The sequence below is a fragment of a genome, unplaced genomic scaffold, assembly GCF_019419815.1.
Source record: "Pyrus x bretschneideri cultivar Hongxiangsu unplaced genomic scaffold, Pyrus_bretschneideri_v1 Contig1, whole genome shotgun sequence".
Lineage (NCBI taxonomy): Eukaryota > Viridiplantae > Streptophyta > Magnoliopsida > Rosales > Rosaceae > Pyrus > Pyrus x bretschneideri.
The window spans coordinates 7,555,441-7,575,071 of NW_025999390.1; the positions used below are offsets into that span (position 1 = coordinate 7,555,441).

Genomic DNA, 19,631 nt, shown 5'->3' on the forward strand with positions numbered 1-19,631 from the left:
GATCACAAATCGATTTTATGTATATCCGAGCATTCAAAGTCCCCGCCAACAAATGACTGATCTCATAATTTCAGTCCCACTCCTCCCCCACCATCAATGCACAACAGGTTTAGTACATTCAAGCAAGATATTAAAGAAAGCCAGAAAATAGCATACAGAATTAACAAAGAGGAGTCATTTTATAGGCAGGCAAATGAGGATCACAAAAATCAGTAAGGAGCGTAGTAGTACCCGGCCGGTGGCGGCATCCCCATTCCATTCACCGGAGGCATTCCGTAGGGTTGCATTGCCATAGGAGCTGCTCCGTAGTATCCGGTCCCGCTGATTTTCTGTAAGCTGCCTTGCCCCTGCATTCCTTCCTTGGCATACTGATTCCACAGCTGCTGCTCCTGCATAAGCAAATGTTGCTTCTTCTCCAGATCCGCCATTTGCACATAGGATGGTGGCGGAACGGTTAATGATGCAGCGAATGGGTCCTGATTCACCGCCTGGACCGTCCCGTCTGGGGCGGGAAGAGCTAACACCTGTGTTGCGCTCTTGCCCGGCCCAGGCAATGCTACACTACTGGCACTACCACCAGTCAATTGGGCAGTACTCACATGCTGCCTCACGATGCCCTGATCATACATGCCGTCCAACAACAATGGATCCATCCCACCACCAAGATTTTGCTTCTGCCTAGATAAATTACTTGCTGTTTCCACCAACGCCAGTTCCCAATCCGCCTTCCCGGGTTCTGCAGCTGGAGTCTGCCAAGCCGAGGTGACTTGGGGCTGCCCGTCTGATGGGAAAGCTTCCCAGGATCCATTAGCACTTCCACCACCACCAGGACCGGCAAACAGGGCCAAAGCCAACTGATTACCCTGTGCATCAGCTGAAACCCCATTATCCCTCAAATCCACCAAATCCCCTACCACTTCCTGCTTCACCTCCGCCTTCTCCACAACCTCAGGTGGCGGCGGTGGAGTGAAACTCTCCGGCGCGGGCAGAGCCTTAATCTCATTCATATCGGGTTGGGGCTCCTCCTCAACTGGAGCCACAGGAGCAGGCTCCACCTTCCTCTCCGGACTCTTGGTTCCCTTGGACCTGTCCCTCACAAACTCCTCCAATGTCTCCAGCAACTTGCTCCCAATCCTTTGCACCTCCGGATACTCCGACGACCGCGCCAAACCCAAATCCTTACACCAACCATAGAACCCAACCAGCTCATCAATCTGCTTCGCCGCACTTGCATAAGCATCAAAAGCCTTAACGCAATCCGGATACTCCATATCAAAAAACTTATCCAGCAAAACCGCCAAAACCTCACAAATGTCAGCATACAGCTGAAAGCTCTCCTTCACCACCGGGTAAACCGCCACCAGAACCAACCGACTGCTCTTAGCCAACCCGGTGGGCCGCGTCGCCAAGAACCGATCCAACAGCCTCTGCAAATGACCCATTTTCGCGAAAATTCGCTCCGGCTTCATCTCCCTCAATGGGGTCACGCTCACAATTCTCTTCTCATCTCGCCCAGTTTCGACTCACCGAGTCATTCATATCGCCGTACGACCTCGACCTCCTCATCCCTCCTCCATTTTCATAATCGCGATCTCGCTCTCCTCCGTACTCATACTCGTAATTTCTCGGCGGCGGAGACCTGAAATTCGAAGCCCCGCCATACGAACCACCAGAGCTCTGTCGATCTCCCGCACCAAGACCGCCGCCTCCGCCGCCGCTCTTCCTCTCGAACAGCATCAGCTCGAGCCTCTGATCCAAGAACAGAGCATAAGTCCTCACAAAGGCAGAGTGGTCCCACGAGCTCGAGTGCGCCTCGTCCCTGAAATCCGATAGGTTCAGGAGGCGGGTCCCCCTCCGAGTCGCGTACACGATCTCGTCCCCGAGCACCGGGTCGCCATCGTTCAGGAGGCGGTGGACCAGCATCAACGCCTTGAGCGCCACGATCCAGTCGCGCGTCTTCCCCAGACGCTTCGACACCGCCGACACGCACGCGTGGACGTAACCCCTGGACGACGAAGTCAGCATCAGTATCTCGCGGACGTGCTTCTCGCTGGCCGGCTCGTCCTCGTGCGACGTCGCTTTGACGATCGCGACCTCGAGGTCCGGGGCCAGGTTGCTGGCGACCTTGGCGATGCCGATGCTCGTCTGATCCTTGACGGCTCCGATTGCTTTCCGGATCGTGCTCGGCGCCATCCCCGCCGTCGATCTGATTCGCTTCCGATTTAATATACCGCGCGGGCTGAGATTCAATGGAAATGACGAAACGGTTCACTTGGTTGAATGAATCTGGAGGAAGGTTGAGTTTCTAAAAATAGAAAGGGGCGTACATTTTGGTTATTTACCGTCGACGTCGGAGTCTCTAGATCTGCGGCGTGGACAGTCCGGCGAGTCGGATCTCGGAGCAGCCGACGACCAATCAAATTTCTCGTGTTTTTTAGTTGGGTTTGTTTGCTCTCTGTTTGTCTGGAACAAGAGAGAGAGTGAGAAAAAGCTGAATTTAAATAGTGGATTGGAGTTAGTGACGTGGAGGGCGAGAAGCCGTCGATTATATCTGAGATCTGGGATCTAGATGGGAACCTGGGAGAGACTGGCGGTGGTGTCGGGCGGCGTGTCTGAAACAATTATGACACGTGTGAGCGTGTTTGTATGAATGGGTTCGGATGGGGTGGAGCACGACCTATTTTAGTAAAAGGAGGCGCGACTGAGCGTACGGGTTACGGAGATACCTACTTGATTGATAGAGACATCCTAAAGTAAACTAACAAATATTTACCTTCAAAAATCTGTAAACTTGGGAAAGGGATCGTCTCCCTTCCACTAAATTCATCTAATTACTTAATTTAAATATTTAAAATTTAATTTAATGATTAAAATTATTATAATTTTTACATAAATTTTCTATTGTAACTGTTAAATTAAATTTAAAGATTTAAATTAATTAATTGATTAGACAGATTTAATAGAAGGAATTCAAGAATGATCTCTTTCCATACTTATATTCAAGTCCAAAAAATCCGACTGTTTCAAATCAAGTCCAGTTTTATTTAATTTGTTATTATACCCATTTTGTCCTTTAAAGTAAAAATAAAAATCGATTTAAATTTTTATATGGCTTTATCTACCCACCTCCTAATAACAAATATTTTAAAAACTATATACTACAAATATGATAAGTTTATCAAAAATTAAAAACTGTGGGAGGTAAGGAACCTGTGATATTGATATATAATTAAGGATCTATACTATATGTATATCATAAAGAAGAAAAACATGTGAGGTAGATTATAAACAAAAACCTATTATATAGGTAGATATGCAAAAGTATTGTCTACCTCCATGTATACCTATGATATAGGAAGGCAAATACTTTATACCTAGAAAGCAGATATACTCTACAAACTATGAGCAAAAACCTCTGGTACAAGTTGATAAACATTTAATTTGAGATAAATTATTATAAACATGTGATATAGGTAGATAAATTACTATTAATCTATAATACAGAGAGTATATAAAAAAATAAAAACAATAAAAAAAATGGGTTTTTCAACTTTAGTCCTTCAAGAAGATTGAAATTTGATAAAAACCTGATGTTAGATTACATATTGATTATAGTCCTTGATGTATTCAAAATAATTAATGTGTTTTTTATTTAATGTCTCCCATTAAATATTTAAATTCATTAATATACATATTTTAATTTATTTTTTGCCTTTTTTTTAATTTATTAGTTTTATTTAGCATTCTTCAAACTTGAAAGACTCAATTAGGGTACCTAAATGTTAATACCGAAAGGTTAGTATCGAAATGAATTATGTTGAATTAATGTACCAAAATCTAATACCGAAATGTATTATATTGAATTAATGTACCTAAATGTTTGTATTGAAATGTGTGTACTTAAATGTGCACCTAAATGTATGCATTATGAATTTAATATACCTAAATGAAGAAGACAAAATACATCGAAATATATTGTATAACAAAAACTAGTTTATCTAATGTTTACAACAAAATATATTACGATGAATGAAATAAAAATTAGAACCATAATGAAATATAATTAAGACATTAAAATTAGGAAGAAAAAGAGAAATAGTTAAAACATCGAAATATAATTAATAAATGAGGTGATTAATGTGTCAAGGGACTAAAATAAGATTTTGATCTTACTATGGTTTTAGTCTGCAATCATCTTTGCCAGTGATTAAAATGAAGTTTCCTATATAAAAAAATAAAATAAAAAATCCTATAATACAGGTAGATAAACACCAACGAAACCAAGTGTGGCATTCAGATCACCTTCTCACCCCTCATAATCACCCCAAAATCACCCAACCTATAATTCTTATGAGAGAGTTTTAAGTTATTAACGGATTAGTTCAAATCCTAAAATTAAGGAATCCGTCCAACTATTAATCCTAAAGTTGAGTGATTATGTGCATTTACATATATAATAATTTATAATCTTAAGGATATATTGATATGCAAAAGTAACAATGCATATGTGTAATCCTAGTCACCGGACCTATTTCACATAAGTGGACTATTTTCAATTTTGGCTCACAAAATTGGATCTATATCAAGTTTCCTCCAAATATGTTCCCTCATTTACCTTATATTTTCCATTTTTTACTCACTAATCCAAATAAATATTTCGTTTACGATTTTGTTATGACTTAAGGTTTAAATTGCTTGTATATTCAAATTCCTTTTTGGCTAAAATTGAATCTAAAACCTCTCATTTTTAAGTAAAGAGAATTATCACCCTCTCTTATTTTGTGTAAATAATATCATTTATTAAAAAAAAGGGTTGCGTTTATGTTTCTTAAAAACAAAAGTTGTGTTTATGTTATGCTGATAATTAAAGTATTAAAATGAGAATTATAGGGTAATATTAAATATATTGAGTTAATCGCAGATGTGGCGTCTTGATTAATTAATAAATATAAGTTGATATTGGTGGACAACTAACTTTCTTATGTGGTTAGTTAAATGTTTTTTATTCTCGAAATCTTGATTGTACTTTTGTTATAATAAGAAAAAGAATAAAAACAAATTTAGTGGTCTTTCTTTTTCTTGAAAATTACAAGACATCTAACAATTAGAGTTTTATTTTAAGTACTTTTATTTTATTTTATAAAGCTATGACAAACGTCCAATTAAACGTTCCATTTAAAAGGAAAGGCTTGAGCTTAATTTATGAATTAATGGATGTAAGGAAAATATACAGGGATTTTATTTCTTAAACTCCAAAATCAAAACGAGTTCTTTATTCAGCATTTTACTTTTGGTTGTTGTTTCTATATAAATAAAGAAGTGGAACAACCAATAAGAAGGTCGCGTGGCCTAATGGATAAGGCGCTCGCCTCCGGAGCGGGAGATTGTGGGTTCGAGTCCCACCGTGATCGATTGATTTTTTTTATTTCTTCTGACTTCCGGATTTCAATGTTTGTTTTTTCACTTTGCTCAAAACAAGAGATTTATTTTTATTGCTACCGAGGAAATTGCTCAACACCTAAAACAAGAGCTACATTACAATTTCACATCCAAATTATAATACGGAGCTCTCCCAAAAAGCCACACACACTCTCTCTTTCTCTCTCTCTCTCTCTCTCTCTCTCCAAAAATGCTGATTGCATGCATTTGGAAGAGGATGATATGTTTTAGTAGTGCAGTAGAGGGGTTTGAAGCCATTGATGATGATGATGGTGACTCACATTGCATATGCAGGTCTCAATATATTTTTCAAACTGGTAGCAGAAGTTGGAATGAATTTCACTGTCCTCATTGTTGTTTTCTGTAAATGTGTATAGTTTTTTGTAGGATTTCTGGAAAAGTTATAAAGCAGCAAGAAGAAAGATGAACTCAGCAGCGATGGGAGTACGTAGCTCCACGATTTCATCCGTCTTTCTTAGATCCGATTACACTACAGCAAAACAATCACACATATAGTGTGATGCTAGCAAAGGACAAAAGAAAGCCGTTGAGATTTCACGCGGTTCCCCTCGTGTAAGAGAGGTCATGTGCACCGCAGTCCGCACGGGCCAACTTGAAACACTACTAACTAATACACGGGGCTCACTCTATACTGTTTAGATGTTCTAATCTCAACCGTTCAATACATTCAAATACAACCTTCAAACATTCAAACTAGAATCTCTGAACTTCATGATAAATTATGACTTTTCTTGCAGCATGAGATTAGTGTGGGAAAGCACCTACTGCCACCGATCGATGTCATTGTATGAGATTTACATACATCAAGAAAAACGCACTCGATTTCATTTGTGTTCATTGCTTGTCTCTTATGAACGGGTTCTCTTGACTGCAGATACTTGTTCCATTTTGATAATTCTCTTGGAGAAATCGTTGATTATATGAGGCCAAGGATCAGGCTTAGCAGAAAAAAACCAATATATGTCTTTTTCAAGAACACTAAACCTTCCACTGGTGAGCCTTCCTCAGCTCATTTCATTTTTATTGTAGGCCCTAATCGAATCATATGTTGCTCCCAAAGTTGTGGTTGTAATAATTCTTGCATTGTTTTCAGATACCTTGATGTCTGCAATAGATGAGGGACGAAGATGATTTTGTTCACATTTCATACAGCGGATAGAGGAAGGAGCCTGTGGATCCAATGAATAGCAAGTAAGTGTAAGCCGTCGGAGCTTCGACTCGTCAAATGGTGCTGTAAGTATTTAGTTTTGTGACATGTCTCGAGACTTTTATAATGGACGGAGTTGGACAATGTTATGTATCATCACAGCAGCTGCACTTTCAAGTGAGATTCCCGTGATCCTCCTACACGCTTCCTGTTACGTTCCTCAGAGGAGCCAACACTGGAGACTTCAACAATATGTTTCACAAAACAATGAACAGATTAAGCATAACTCGAGAAATCTTTGCATGCAACGAGTATACACAGTGCTCTTTTAATTTGAACGCGCGATCAGGAGCGTTGTGTAAAAAAGCCGTTGTATGCAGAAGATTATGAGAACATTGATGAGCATGGAATGCAGCAAGTGCCTTCCTCCCACAAGAAATGGGTGTCCATGATTGTGTTCTACACGTTTGTCTTGAAAGGTTTTACCAATGCTCTCTTTTATCCGAGTGATATTCTACTTAAACTAATCTAAACTGCAAGAGGAGATTTAAACTCAGATGATAAGGGTATCCGCTCTAGGCTCTAATCAATGTGACTACTTATGTGTCTACAACCTAAAAATAAGTTAGAAGAGAGAATTGAATCTGTAATGTGAACGCAACTGCAAACTACCAATGTTTATTTGGTCTTTATCTTCACAAATTATATTTGATGATGTTGGAATGGTAAAATTAGTATTAGGAATTTAGGCTTACTTTGTAGACCTATAGTTGGTGAAGGACGTTTGTCGTTGCTTGAGGAAATCTACATAGAAGAAGCTTTTACGTGGCATTGGATTTGGATATGGGCTTCTTAATTATCAGTTGGTTCACGAGGGCTGTGATAACGGGCCACAACTTTATGAAATGGATTTTTGTTTGATGGGCTAATTCCAAAATCCAAGTGTAATTTCCTTCGTTTTTTTTTTCTTTTTTTTTTTCAAGTTTTAAACCTTGGCAATGATGAATTTGAACTTACGAAGTTTTTCAATATTACAAAATCAACAAAACTTGTATGTCTGTGCCATGGGTACATTGTATACCTCATTGTGAACCCATATTTGATTAACGTAATTATAGAGTACAAATGTCATGATTAAACTAAAATATTATTCAAGACAGATTTACAAAATTTTAATCATATTAGAGATTAATAGTCATCCCGACTCAGCCACATGTATTAAATAAATTAACGATTTTCTTAAAAATATCAAACATATCAAGTGATTAAAAGAAACGCGACTCGTAACATAAAAGATGACAATAAAAAATATGCGAGTTATGGAAATTCACCAAGCAAGTGAACCCTTTTGGGCACTCAAGTCCAACATACGAACAAAGTTACAAACCTTGGCCAGTGGCAACTCTTTTTAAATAGTTCGCAAGTGATCCTTCATCACAGTGATGGAAATGTATTGAGTTCTTGTATGACGTCGTAGATTCGAACCTCATTGGTGGTTAATCTAACATCTAATCTAACAAAATCTACATTTGATCATAATAATAAAATAAATAAATAAATAATAACTCTTTTTAAATAGTTCATGCACATGAGTTTAATTAGTTAATACTTTTTGATAACTTATACATATACATGTCGGGAAAAAAACCATCAAACACATGTTGATGCATGCATGAATGATTCAAACAATCCCCTTGACCTTCTTAATCATTCAAATTATTTTATTAACTACTAAGTACAAAGATCCTCTAGCTGTATATAGCTTCATCTATTAAAAAAATAAGGATTCTTTGTGTCGGAGTTTTACATGTAAACCTTAAATATAAATTATCTAATAATGTGGGAACTGAAAGAATATTAATCGAGATCAACAGATTTTTGGTATATATGTTGGCTCCAAAATCCAGTAACACAAGTAGTGTGATCAGTAGATGAATATATATCACTCCATGATGAAGGTGATCAAAAGCGCGTCCATTAGCTAACTGGATTGAACCTCTATGCATGGTCTCATTTAATCTGTCTCCAAATAGTCAGTTATTCTGATTTTCTAAAACGGCGTTTTACTAAAAAGTGTTCATGGATTATAAAAGTCCATGATAATTTGTATACGTTCTAATACAAATGGCGTTTGATAAACAAAGGTTTTTTTCAAGAACACTTCTTAACAAGACGCATCTTGTTAATTACAGGTTAAACTTTTTATGCAAGTCCAGCCTAACCTTTATTTAACTGGACCAAAATCTCATCTAAAAGATCCAAGGCACATATGTAGAAGATATAGAAATCAGATAATGATTAATTTATTAATTAGATAACAAACTCACTGTTCATAGTCTCATAAGAGTCGAATTTGAGACATTTCACTACTAATTATAAGTAGTCAGAAATACCACTAAATTGTAGTGTTAGTAATAGACTATATATACAACATCCCAGAGAGCAATGCAAGTATCGTGCTGCTAGGCGAAGCAGTGGAGTGCCACACCCTAAATGGTGAGAGTGCAGTAGCCGGACTTTGATTCGTAATTACTTAGGACAAAGTTTAATTACTTTGACCTAGATTTCCTACACCTAGACGGGGCCAACATACTCCACCAGAACAGGGGACCAAAAATTATGGAATTGAAGACTTAGATATCCAAATATTCACGAACCTTAGCTTACCCCGAAGAAGCCATACGTGCTTTAGTATGCTAAACGTGAGTTTAGGGTTGCTTAATCAAACAACCAGAAAAGCAGTCACTTACCTCGATCGCATGTTATTTGCAAAGTTTGTCTGGTTCAACCCTTACAAAAATAATGTTAAGAACCCACATGCGCATCACATTCATATATGCCTTTGAAGTGTGAACTTTGAAGGCAAGTAAAAGTGGGAGTAGTTTTCACTATTATTCATGTTCTTATCTTTTTGAGAGGTCCCCTCATATATAGGCACCAAAAACTATCGCAAACAACAGTATCACCTAATTAAGGGACATCCAAGGTGCTTCCATTGTGGACAAAAATGTCCTTGAAGTAGCGGAGGATTCAAAAATTTTAGGGACAGAGCCTACTATTGAGTAAGAACGTGAAAGTTACTAAGTATGAAAGAACAAGAATGTGAAAGTCATCATCAAGTTTTCTGATAAATTTGTACGTAAAATAAATTTAGCCTAACGCAGTTTGATATCCTAAATATGTCCCCATAATTTGTTTTTCTTGCTAAGACAAGATGCAAACACACATTACTCAACTACCAATTGCTTGTTTTGTCCAACCTCCTTGAGAAAATTTAACGAACATTTTGCCCCCACCTTAGCATTTGGGAAGAACAATGGAACCACAAATTCTTGAGTGGGGGCAGCCGCCCCCATATATTCCCTATCTAAATCTGCCACTTTTCTCAATTATAGAGACCCATAACTCTCTGTTCAAAGTACTGATATTTTGATCATGTCCTTTTCATGACGTTCAATCTAACTAATCGAAGATCTATGTAGGATGAGGGCATTAGGATCACTACCACCAACTTGGTTTCCTCGAAGATTCGTGTAGTAGCAAACAAGCCAACCAACTTTGTCCATTTCAATCAAAATGTCAAGAGTCCAAGGTTCCTCCTCCTGTGATTCCACAATGAATGATGTGTTAGATTTGAATTTGATCGCACATTTATATACAAAATTAATATAATTAATGTTTAATATTGATAGTCGGATAAATAAACATTTCTCTTTAACTAGAACATAAAACCATGATAGCTGAACTCAAAATCTGAAAGAAATCAGCTAAATTTTTTGTTACAGACGCATAAAATTAATTTTCAAATAACGACATTATCTTTTTAATAGAACCCAACACATAGAATATATGAGGTAATTGCTTGGAATTTTGTTTGATTTTTCTCTTTTAACTTTAAGTTGAAGTCCATCGATTAATAATTAGTTTTGTCGTTTGAACTTGTACTTTGTAATTATATTCGTTTGCTAATGATCAAGTTTAATTATATCTTGCAAAGAGTCAAAAAATGTCATTTCAACGAGGGGAAGTTGGGGCACCAAGAAAGAAACCTTGTTTTTCTTTTATACATCATTTGGGGTTAAGGCCATCTCCAACCGAAGGGTCCAGAGGGCCGAAAATAGCTCGAAAGCCGTCTCCAACGAGGGCTAGGCCAGAGGGCTCGTGAAATCTAATAGGGCCCCATAGAATCTGAAAGGGCTGACCAGAAAAATCATTATAACCGACATGAATCCTTAAGCTAAAATTCAAATGCAATGGCTAACTGACGTCAGCTAGGTGTTGCATTTGTTTTTTATTTTATTTTTATAGTTTTATTATTATTTTTTATTTAGAAAAATTTTCCTATAACTTTTATTTCACAAAATTTGTTTCATATTTTTTTTAAGTAGTTGTTCATTAGATTGGCATGCGACATCGCTCTGTTTCGTGGTTTTTAAGAGCGACCAGCAATAGAGCCACCCTATTGAGGTTGTTCCTTAGTTGGCTGACACACCATGGCTGCTGCTCTGTTTTGTTTGTTGTGCCTTACTTGAACTTCTTCATCAAACTGCTCATCTTCTCATCTCATTTGCGCCCATTTTGCTTCCAATTTGGAATTGGATGAGGACCCCCAGTTGGAATCCGAAGAGGATCCAAAGTTGGAATTCATTGCAAACTTGAATTGAAAAAGATTGAATAGAAAGAGATTGAATTGAAATAGATTGAATTCAAAGTTGTGTGAATTATAGCCATATCCACCCTATTATAGCAAAAGAAAAATACAAATCCAACGGCTAGCTGATGTCACTTAGCCGTTGGATTTGAATTTAAGTTGTAGTTTTTAAATAATAAATTATGTTTGGCCCTATGTCCCTTTGACCTTCGGTTAGAGACGGAGGCAAATATGGGCATGTACTATTTATTAAAATATTAATTTATTGGAGGACTAGATGGCTAAAATGAGCCATCTGGCCAACCCTCAGTTGGAGATGGCCTAAGTAACTTACGCATAATCTTAGTTATCTTTACTCTTAAAATTTTTCAAGACATGTGAAAAGGTTTTAAACCTTATCTTTCTTTGAAGTATTGTGTTCAACAATATTATTAGAGGTTTGAAGTTACCGCTAAAGATGCTTAAACTTCATTATTGTTTATATTGCAATTAGAGTTACGTGACAGGTCTAGCATGTAAGCCAATATCACAATAAATAGGGTGTTTAGTTCATCCATTCGTTTCGGGTTTTGAATTCATTTTCCTAGATTATTATCATATTTTCGAACTCTCTCATCTTCTTAATAATAATAAAATTTGAAAAAAAAGTTATATACCAATTGCATTGCATAGCAAAAAAAATAAATACAAGTGAATCACAATTGTGTATAGCTAAAAATTATTCATCACAAGAAAATTGACATTTCAAAATCAACAATAACATAAGATATGAGTTAAGTCACACAATAATCCAGTTAATACTGTATTAACACTTCGTCAAGTCAACTTTAAAAAATTCAACTTATGAATTAAAGAAAAATTTCACTAAATTATAGGTACTTTTTTTTTTGTCGAAAAAATAATAGATACTCAGCCCATCCAAATTACTAAATATTTGATTTTCCCGATGATATGAACATTTTCCTAGGACGGCACTGTTGTGAGTCCGGTGACGACTTCAAGAAACTTCCAATGAAGATTGAATAGTAGCTGTTGTAGAAAGCAGCATTTGCCGCTAGTTTGGTATTGCTGTACTTTGAAGAAAAAAAATGATTATGATGTAATGTGAGAATAAGGTCATTTTTGTTGCTTCAAGTTTTCAGTTTTTTTCACCAAAAACTATGAAAATAAGTTATTTTAAGTGTTTACCAAATACCATTTTAAGTTCAATTTTTTTTTTTTAATACCAACTTTTTATAAAAATATGTTAGTATCAAACCAGTACAACTTCATTAAATTAGGAAAACTCCCTTGACCAAAATAATAAAAAAAAAACTAAGCCCAATTGACCCGCTGGGTTGGGACCAATTGACCTGGCCAATTTGAACCCGCCCCAGACGAGCCTCGACTCTCCCGTTTGAACTGAATTCTTGTCCCATTCCTTTCCCTAACGTTGAACTCTCTCTGATCACAGACAGACTCCGACAGAGAGATTAGAGATGTCGGGTTCGGTCAAGAATACGATATTGCCGGTGTCGGATCCTCCGAGGGACCAGGAGAGAGAGAGACTCATCGGAGCTGGCGACGATGAGAAGCTCTTCAGAGGATCCGCCATGACCAGACGTGGAGCCTACGCTGCAATCTCGTACATGGCTTGTGCAGGTAAATTACACGCCCCTTTAATCCTGTTATGCTGCAATTTTCAAAGCTTTTGATTCCCAGAAATTAAAGTTTCAAACTTTCAAAGAAATTGAAATTGGATATCAAAATATTTGAAGGAGATTGGAAGCTTTAATGGGCGAGATTGTTTTGATATGAATTTGGGTTTTTTGCATTCCTAGTTGGGATTGGCTAAAAGCGTTCTGTAGAAAAACTTAGATAAATTATTTTAAAGTGTTTATAATAAAAGCACTTCTAGCAGAAGCACTTATGGTTAGAAGTTATTTGCAATCCCAAACGGGTGTGAAATTTTTAAAGAATGTGAATTTAGTTAATTGTTCCCATTTTGTTGTGTAGTGATGTTGGTGATGTTCAACAAGGCAGCTCTCTCGTCTTATAAATTTCCAAGTGCAAACGTTATCACACTTTTTCAGGTATTTTCCCAAACGTATCCTACATTAATCTTTCGTCTTTTGGTCGGAATTTAAGTCTGCTGCCTGCTTTCTTGTGCTGTTCTTGTGTAAAGTTCATTTCTTTAATCATAATTAAGACACAGTCTAACCTCATGGTGTTGTGGACTTTGTTTTGAATGCTTTTCGTGCGTAACTTCATGGTTTGCTTTGCATAATGAATAGCTAATGATAAAAAATAAGACATTTTCCTTTTTTATGGTTTCTACTGCAGATGATATGTTCATGTGGTTTTCTCTACACCTTGAGACGCTGGAAGATGATTTCTTTCACAGTAGGTGAATCTTCGATTATTTCTGACAACAACACCACAACACTTGTACCATTAAAGACATTGAAGAAAACCCTTCCTCTTGCAGGAGCTTATTTGCTGTACATGGTACGCATTTTGTAATCTAGTGTTGATCGGTAACTATTGATCAGTAGCTTTCTTGTATTTGTGATTCATGTTTGTGCGTTCATTTATTTCTCCTTGAAAGCTAGCCACCATGGAGTCTGTCCGTGGAGTGAATGTTCCCATGTACACCACCCTCAGAAGAACTACCGTGGTATTTACAATGGTTATGGAGTATGTTTTGGCTGGGCAGAGATATACATCTCCCATTGTTCGAAGGTAAGTGGCCCTTTGTATGTAACTTATTCTGTATATGCTGATGATAATATGTATAGAATCTGCTCTTCTAAATATACGTAAAGAATTATATACATTTTGATTGGATGAAAGTTCTGAACACTGACCTGTTGGCACTTTTGTTTGTGCTCATGAATTGGTCGAGTGAGAGAGTTTTGTATTATCCCATGAGCGAATGTGATGAAGAATGGTTCTACATTATGTGTTTTACTTTATTGGCCATCTACCTGATTTTCTCATTTAACTGAATATTTTAAGGTTGTTATCAGTGTCGGCCTGATTGTTCTTGGTGCATTTGTTGCCGGATCTCGGGATTTGTCATTTGATGCCTATGGCTATGGTGTTGTTTTCTTATCCAACATCACGACAGCAGTATATCTTGCAACCATAGCCCGTATTGGTAATACTTTAACATTTTATCTTTGGAGAAATCCAGTGGATTCCACTTTGCTGGTTGACAGGTTTCTAAGATATTGACTGTTAGTTTCTTTTTGTCAGGGAAATCCAGTGGCCTTAATAGTTTTGGCCTCATGTGGTGTAACGGTACGCTAAAACATCCCGACTCAACTTGTGCACTTTCGGGTTTTTTTAACTTGTGGAAAAATAGATATTTTCATTTAATTGAATCAAGCTGTGACACATATGGTATTGTTTCTCTATGACAGGATTCACATGCGGACCGATTTTGCTGTTTTTGACTTTTATTAGTGGTGACTTGAAGACAACAATCGAGTTTCCTCATCTTCTTTCACCTGGTTTTATGGTACATTCTTCACCAATGCCACTCTTCTCTGCTAATGCATACACACTTAAGAGTCCAAAAGCGGGCTTCCAACTCCTGAAATGCTCTTTATCTGTATTTTTTGCATGGCTTTGTGTCTTGGTAGCTTATAAGTTATAAGCTATACTTATTTAAATATGTTATTGATTGGTACAGTTATTCCCTTTTATTGCATCGTTGTCGAAAGGTGGTTTAGTTTATTGATATTTTCCAGTTTTCTTTTAAAGTAATGTTACCTGCAGTTTGGTTCGTGGGTTCCATGAGTATAATATTGTTCTAACGTGATATTTGATTTCATGTTGTTATTTGATAACTCAAGATAAATCTTCCATGTTTCATGTAGAACTTCATTGAATTTTTTCGCCCCCAGCTGTCTATGTGGCCTACATGAATTAGTGTTATATAGTTGATATATGGTGGAAGTGACGTGTTTGGACTTGCAATTGTTGCATCATGTTTGTTTAAGTTTTGAGAACATCGGAATGAGTTTCAAGGTTTTCTCTATGTAGCATTTTACATCTTCCCTCCAGGTTTTTTGGCATTTCATAGAATTCAATTGACATCAATTACTCAAGTATAATAAGCCTATTCTTCTTGCATTACTTAAATACAACTTCCAAGTAACTCCTGTGGTTTTGATTGAGATCCACTGTTGTTTCCTATTTTTCTTCCTCCTTTTGGCAGGCGGTCTTGCTTTGTTCCTGTATACTAGCCTTCTTCTTGAATTACAGCATATTCCTTAACACAACTCTGAATTCAGCTCTTACGCAGACAATTTGCGGTAACTTGAAGGTTTGTGTAGCCTATATTTCTGTCTCTTAGATGTATTAACAACATAAGTTAGCAGCCTCTATGAATTTCTCCAGGTGGTGTGGCCATACTTTTATGCATGTGAATAATTTGAAATTTGAAAATGTAAGGCGATTGAGCTTTCTTAATGTCATAAATGGATCAAATGGATATGAAAGTTACTTTAATTCAGAAAATAAATGAAGAAAGGTACATTGCTTTTATATGCGACTCTGATATTGAACAGATATCTTCATTAACGTAACATTTCATATCTCTTACATTTTCTGGTCACTAAACTGCTATAGGATTTTTTTACCGTTGGACTTGGCTGGATGCTATTCGGCGGCCTTCCATTTGATATTGTAAGTGCAAACTATTCTCCGCTCTAATAAAATCACTCTTTCACTATTTGATTTAGAAAATGACGCGTTTTAACTTTCTTATTTGGTAGTTGAATGTTATCGGTCAATCTCTCGGTTTCATTGGCTCTGGGTTGTATGCCTACTATAAGCTCATAGGGAAGTAACATATTCAACAAATGTCTAGTTCTCTCACCTGAAGACGATTCGTTGCTGCCCTTGTTTACACCACCACCAAATTTGATTTTGCGATTATGAGGCTCTTGGAGTGAGATGTGCAGTATTAAGACCGGAGACATCCGCCCAGTGGTGGGTTTAACCGTTAACTGGAAACGGAGTGTATGTATTCTTCTGTACCAACCAGCAGGTGTTAGAAACAACGGCTGCACAATTTGGCATTGGCAAGCTGCTTGCTGATGTAGTTTGTTTGGGCTTTGTTATTGTATACCATGAATATTTCCTTCTTCCAATATTTCGGCCACATATGCTCAAATTTTGAAGCGACGGTAAACGCAAAATGTAGTTTCATATATACTGTTGATCGTAGTTTTTTGTTGGAACTATATTAATTGTGCGTGTATGCAAGCTCATGTTTTGTTTTTTTTATTAGTACATCGATATTTTTGTACTAAAGGAGAGGAAGTTCGGCAAAATCACAATAGGCAGTCTAATTTGGTATCGAATTCCACATCCACAAAATTTGAACTTAAAATCTCTTACTTTCACATGAAAAGAAATATCACCGAATCGTAGTAATGAGTGGCCCAAGCTCGTGTTTCTGTTAAGGCACAACACACAATACCAATTCCGAGAAAAAGTAAGGTTTTTTTCCATGTAATTCTTAGTCTTAACAAAAGTTGTTACGGAATCGAACTCGTGCACCTCAAATTCTGGCAGCAGAGGATGACCGTTGGATTATCTTTTGATCATTTAGGTATTGGTTGTCTAAGATCATAGATGTATTGGTTGTTACAAAAAAAAAATAATAATAAAAAAGAAAAAAGAAAAAAGTAGAGGGAAATATCTCCCTCTCGCTCGCTTTCCCTCTCCTTCCTCCCTCTCTCTCTCTCTGTCTGGAATTGCCTCCGACAGAAGCTCCGAAACCCTAATCTTACAATGCGTGTTCTTCTTCCCTAAGAATCTAATCCCTCTTTATTTTTCTTATAACTTTTGAGTCCTTTTTTAGTGAATTTGGAGCTCCTTTTTTTGTGTGTATAAGGCGATGGTTGAGGGGTTTGTCCGGGAGAAATTCGTAGAGCTATTATGTCGTATAGCGCATTGAGAATTGACGATGATGATTTTGTCCCAGTTGGGCGGTCGTCGATAGAACGGCCTCGTCGCTCCAATTCTCTGCCGTTTGTGCCGTTGCTGCTCGTCGATGGCTTCTCCCGCAAGAGCTTGTCGTACTCCGCGCTTCCTCAGGAGCCTCTCCGGCTCTCCGTTCTCAAATTGGATGGCTCTTGCTTCGGTACTCTCTCTCTCTCTCTTCTCGTTTCTGAAAATCTATGGTGCATTGTTGGTGGCTTGTTTGGTTGCTGAGAAAGTTTTGGAAAACTGACTAAATTTTTTGGTATTTTCTCTTCTGAGTTACAATTTGATTCTAATCCTAGGAAGGAATTTGAAATTTTCCCGTTGCTGTTGTGCATTGCGCCTATTAATTTCTAATTTCATTTTCTAGGCATGTTTGTAATTCTCTGTCACGATGGTTAATCCCGTTGCTGCCTGCTTGGTTGCTGAGAAAATTTTGAGAATGTAGGAGGTCATTTTATGTACATTGTTCTTAAGGTTCCCTTGGTTTTGAAAGACAAATTTGCGCCGCACAAAATTTCAGGGCCAATGTATGATTGATTTGATTTGATTTGATTTCTTCATATCTAATTCATTATATGTACATTGTTCTTAAGGTTCCTTTATTTGTTTTTCTGGTTGAGAATTGCATGAATCGAGATGTTTTTCTTTCTTTCCTTTTTTTTTTTCCTGGCGAGTTCCATGAACTAAAATCTTCCCTTTCACAGATATTCAAGTTTCCATGACAGCCACTATTTTGGAATTAAAGCAGGCAGTCGAGGCTGTTTTCAGTCACATGCCACAGAGGGGACCAGGAAAAATTTCATGGTATGTTCACTTCATCTATTTAAATATTTGGGACGAGAAGCAAAAGCTGCAAAACCATATAATCACAGAAATTTATCTTTGTTAGCATTCAGATGTGAAGCTTAGCAGTTTTTATACTTTTGAGTTGGTAATTTCATTACACAGCCGTATTCGTATCATTAACGATGTTCCTTATTTAAATATGGTTCATGGAGGCCACATGTGTGGGGTCATTTCTGCTTGTGCTACGATAATCAGAAGCTACTTGTTGAAACTGATCATATCAAACTTTATGGCATCAAAGACGGTGATCAGGTATGCGGCAGATCCCTTGAGTTTCTGAAATTGATCATTTATCCGGTTGGCTACTATTATGCTTGGTGTGGTAACATTGTGTTGTCTTCATGTATGTCAACTGGTGTTGTTTGGTATGTGCAGCTGCATTTTGTCCGGCATGTTTCAATCAACTACAGCATGACAAAGAGCCAATCATCAAAGAAAGGGTTCCTTGCTTTAAAACAAAACACGATGTGAGGCTCTCCCTATTGCCATTTCTCTTTTACAAGAATTTTTAGCACAAAAACATGAAATTTCTGCAGTTCCCTACACAGATAATAAGAACCATTGTTGCCAGGCCCTGCTTCTTAACCGCGTTTCTCTGCTGGTCTTTTATTTTTCAATTGTGCTGTGTACTTGTCAATTCAATATGTGCAGGTCATTGTCGCGATCATTGAGCTTTCAAGAGGAAGACCCGACTGACATTGAGAAAGAAGAGAATGGCAAAGACGTAGAACAGAATGACGAGGTATGTTATGATTCTGATGACATCAAGAATCCAAAGTCCCCGCATTGTGATGACGAAGTTTCTATCCAACACAATGAGAGCAGGCTGCCCTTCTTATTGGGAGAATGGTTTCCATACTCCAAACTGTCAGCTGTTGGAACAACATCTAAAAGAACTTGTGCGCCAAGCATAGCCAGTGGGTTGTTGCTTGGGTTTAGGAAGATATTCGGGTTTTGTTTCGAAAAACACGAAAAACGGTATGGTAGAAGGGATACCTGGAGAACAGATTAGCGCTACAGTATGGTTTCTATCCCTACGGGCCTAAATTGATTAGATAGTATGATTAAAAGTACATATGGCCTTACACTCTAGTCATTTGCCCGCTTATATAAATTTCATTTTCTACTGCTCCAATTCTCAACACCTGAAAAGTGTAGCTGTAAAGATTTTGGAGCCAAGTCAATGTACATAAAGAGGGATTTTCTTTTCGAAGCTTCGTGACGAGAGAAACTTACCTGCACCAGGGATACCATAGTCACACAACTTAAAATTAATCACGCACTGTTATGTGTTTTTGCTTTCCCATAAATAAGTGTGATTTGACTTACAATGTCGTCACTGTGATATTTCAAGTGCATGTAAGTTGTTTTTCACATTGACTCCAATTTCTCCATACTTGGGATTCAAAACCTACTTGGGCCTGGACTAGGTTTGGATGATGGGCTATTTTATATTTGTAGCCAAGGTGCCAACTTTTTGGGTCCTCATGTGGGACTGTCACAGTACCACTCATCACTCACCACAAACTCCTTTCCCCCTTTGAA

General features: G+C 37.5%; 3 protein-coding genes and 1 non-coding gene across 4 annotated transcripts; 3 read left to right on the plus strand and 1 right to left on the minus strand.

Annotated features, from left to right (window-relative positions):
* On the minus strand, positions 1-2,598 carry LOC103946710 (probable clathrin assembly protein At4g32285). The gene is given in 3 exon segments (XM_048582935.1): positions 1-1,515; positions 1,517-2,239; positions 2,328-2,598. Coding segments are annotated over 2 exon segments (1,983 nt in total). The 5' UTR covers positions 2,194-2,239; positions 2,328-2,598; the 3' UTR covers positions 1-209.
* A 2,740-nt stretch (positions 2,599-5,338) lies between these two features.
* TRNAR-CCG lies at positions 5,339-5,411 on the plus strand. Its single transcript has one exon. It is a non-coding gene; the product is annotated as a tRNA-Arg (tRNA).
* Positions 5,412-12,721: 7,310 nt separating this feature from the next.
* Positions 12,722-16,498, plus strand: LOC103937932 (UDP-N-acetylglucosamine transporter UGNT1). Its single transcript, XM_009347919.3, has 10 exons — positions 12,722-12,899; positions 13,254-13,330; positions 13,581-13,745; positions 13,846-13,979; positions 14,267-14,397; positions 14,496-14,540; positions 14,663-14,760; positions 15,463-15,570; positions 15,876-15,932; positions 16,022-16,498. Exons 1-10 carry the CDS (start codon positions 12,737-12,739, stop codon positions 16,094-16,096), a joined length of 1,053 nt encoding a protein of 350 aa, XP_009346194.2. The 5' UTR covers positions 12,722-12,736; the 3' UTR covers positions 16,097-16,498.
* A 411-nt stretch (positions 16,499-16,909) lies between these two features.
* On the plus strand, positions 16,910-19,299 carry LOC103937938. Its single transcript, XM_018645140.2, has 5 exons — positions 16,910-17,397; positions 17,945-18,044; positions 18,239-18,338; positions 18,462-18,553; positions 18,738-19,299. The coding sequence occupies exons 1-5, from the start codon at positions 17,193-17,195 to the stop codon at positions 19,096-19,098; spliced, it is 858 nt and encodes a 285-aa protein (XP_018500656.1). The 5' UTR covers positions 16,910-17,192; the 3' UTR covers positions 19,099-19,299.
* Positions 19,300-19,631: the final 332 nt, after the last annotated feature.

What these genes read in the sequence shown, in the direction of transcription:
- LOC103937932 (XM_009347919.3), top strand. Translation starts at nt 12,737, where the DNA reads ATGTCGGGTTCGGTCAAGAATACGATATTGCCGGTGTCGGATCCTCCG. An exon ending in ACGTTATCACACTTTTTCAG is followed by an intron (nt 13,331 to 13,580) that starts GTATTTTCCCAA and finishes TTTCTACTGCAG; the next exon opens with ATGATATGTTCATGTGGTTT. An exon ending in TTCTTTCACCTGGTTTTATG is followed by an intron (nt 14,761 to 15,462) that starts GTACATTCTTCA and finishes TCCTTTTGGCAG; the next exon opens with GCGGTCTTGCTTTGTTCCTG.
- LOC103937938 (XM_018645140.2), top strand. Translation starts at nt 17,193, where the DNA reads ATGTCGTATAGCGCATTGAGAATTGACGATGATGATTTTGTCCCAGTT. An exon ending in GGACCAGGAAAAATTTCATG is followed by an intron (nt 18,045 to 18,238) that starts GTATGTTCACTT and finishes TGGTTCATGGAG; the next exon opens with GCCACATGTGTGGGGTCATT. An exon ending in GCTTTAAAACAAAACACGAT is followed by an intron (nt 18,554 to 18,737) that starts GTGAGGCTCTCC and finishes CAATATGTGCAG; the next exon opens with GTCATTGTCGCGATCATTGA.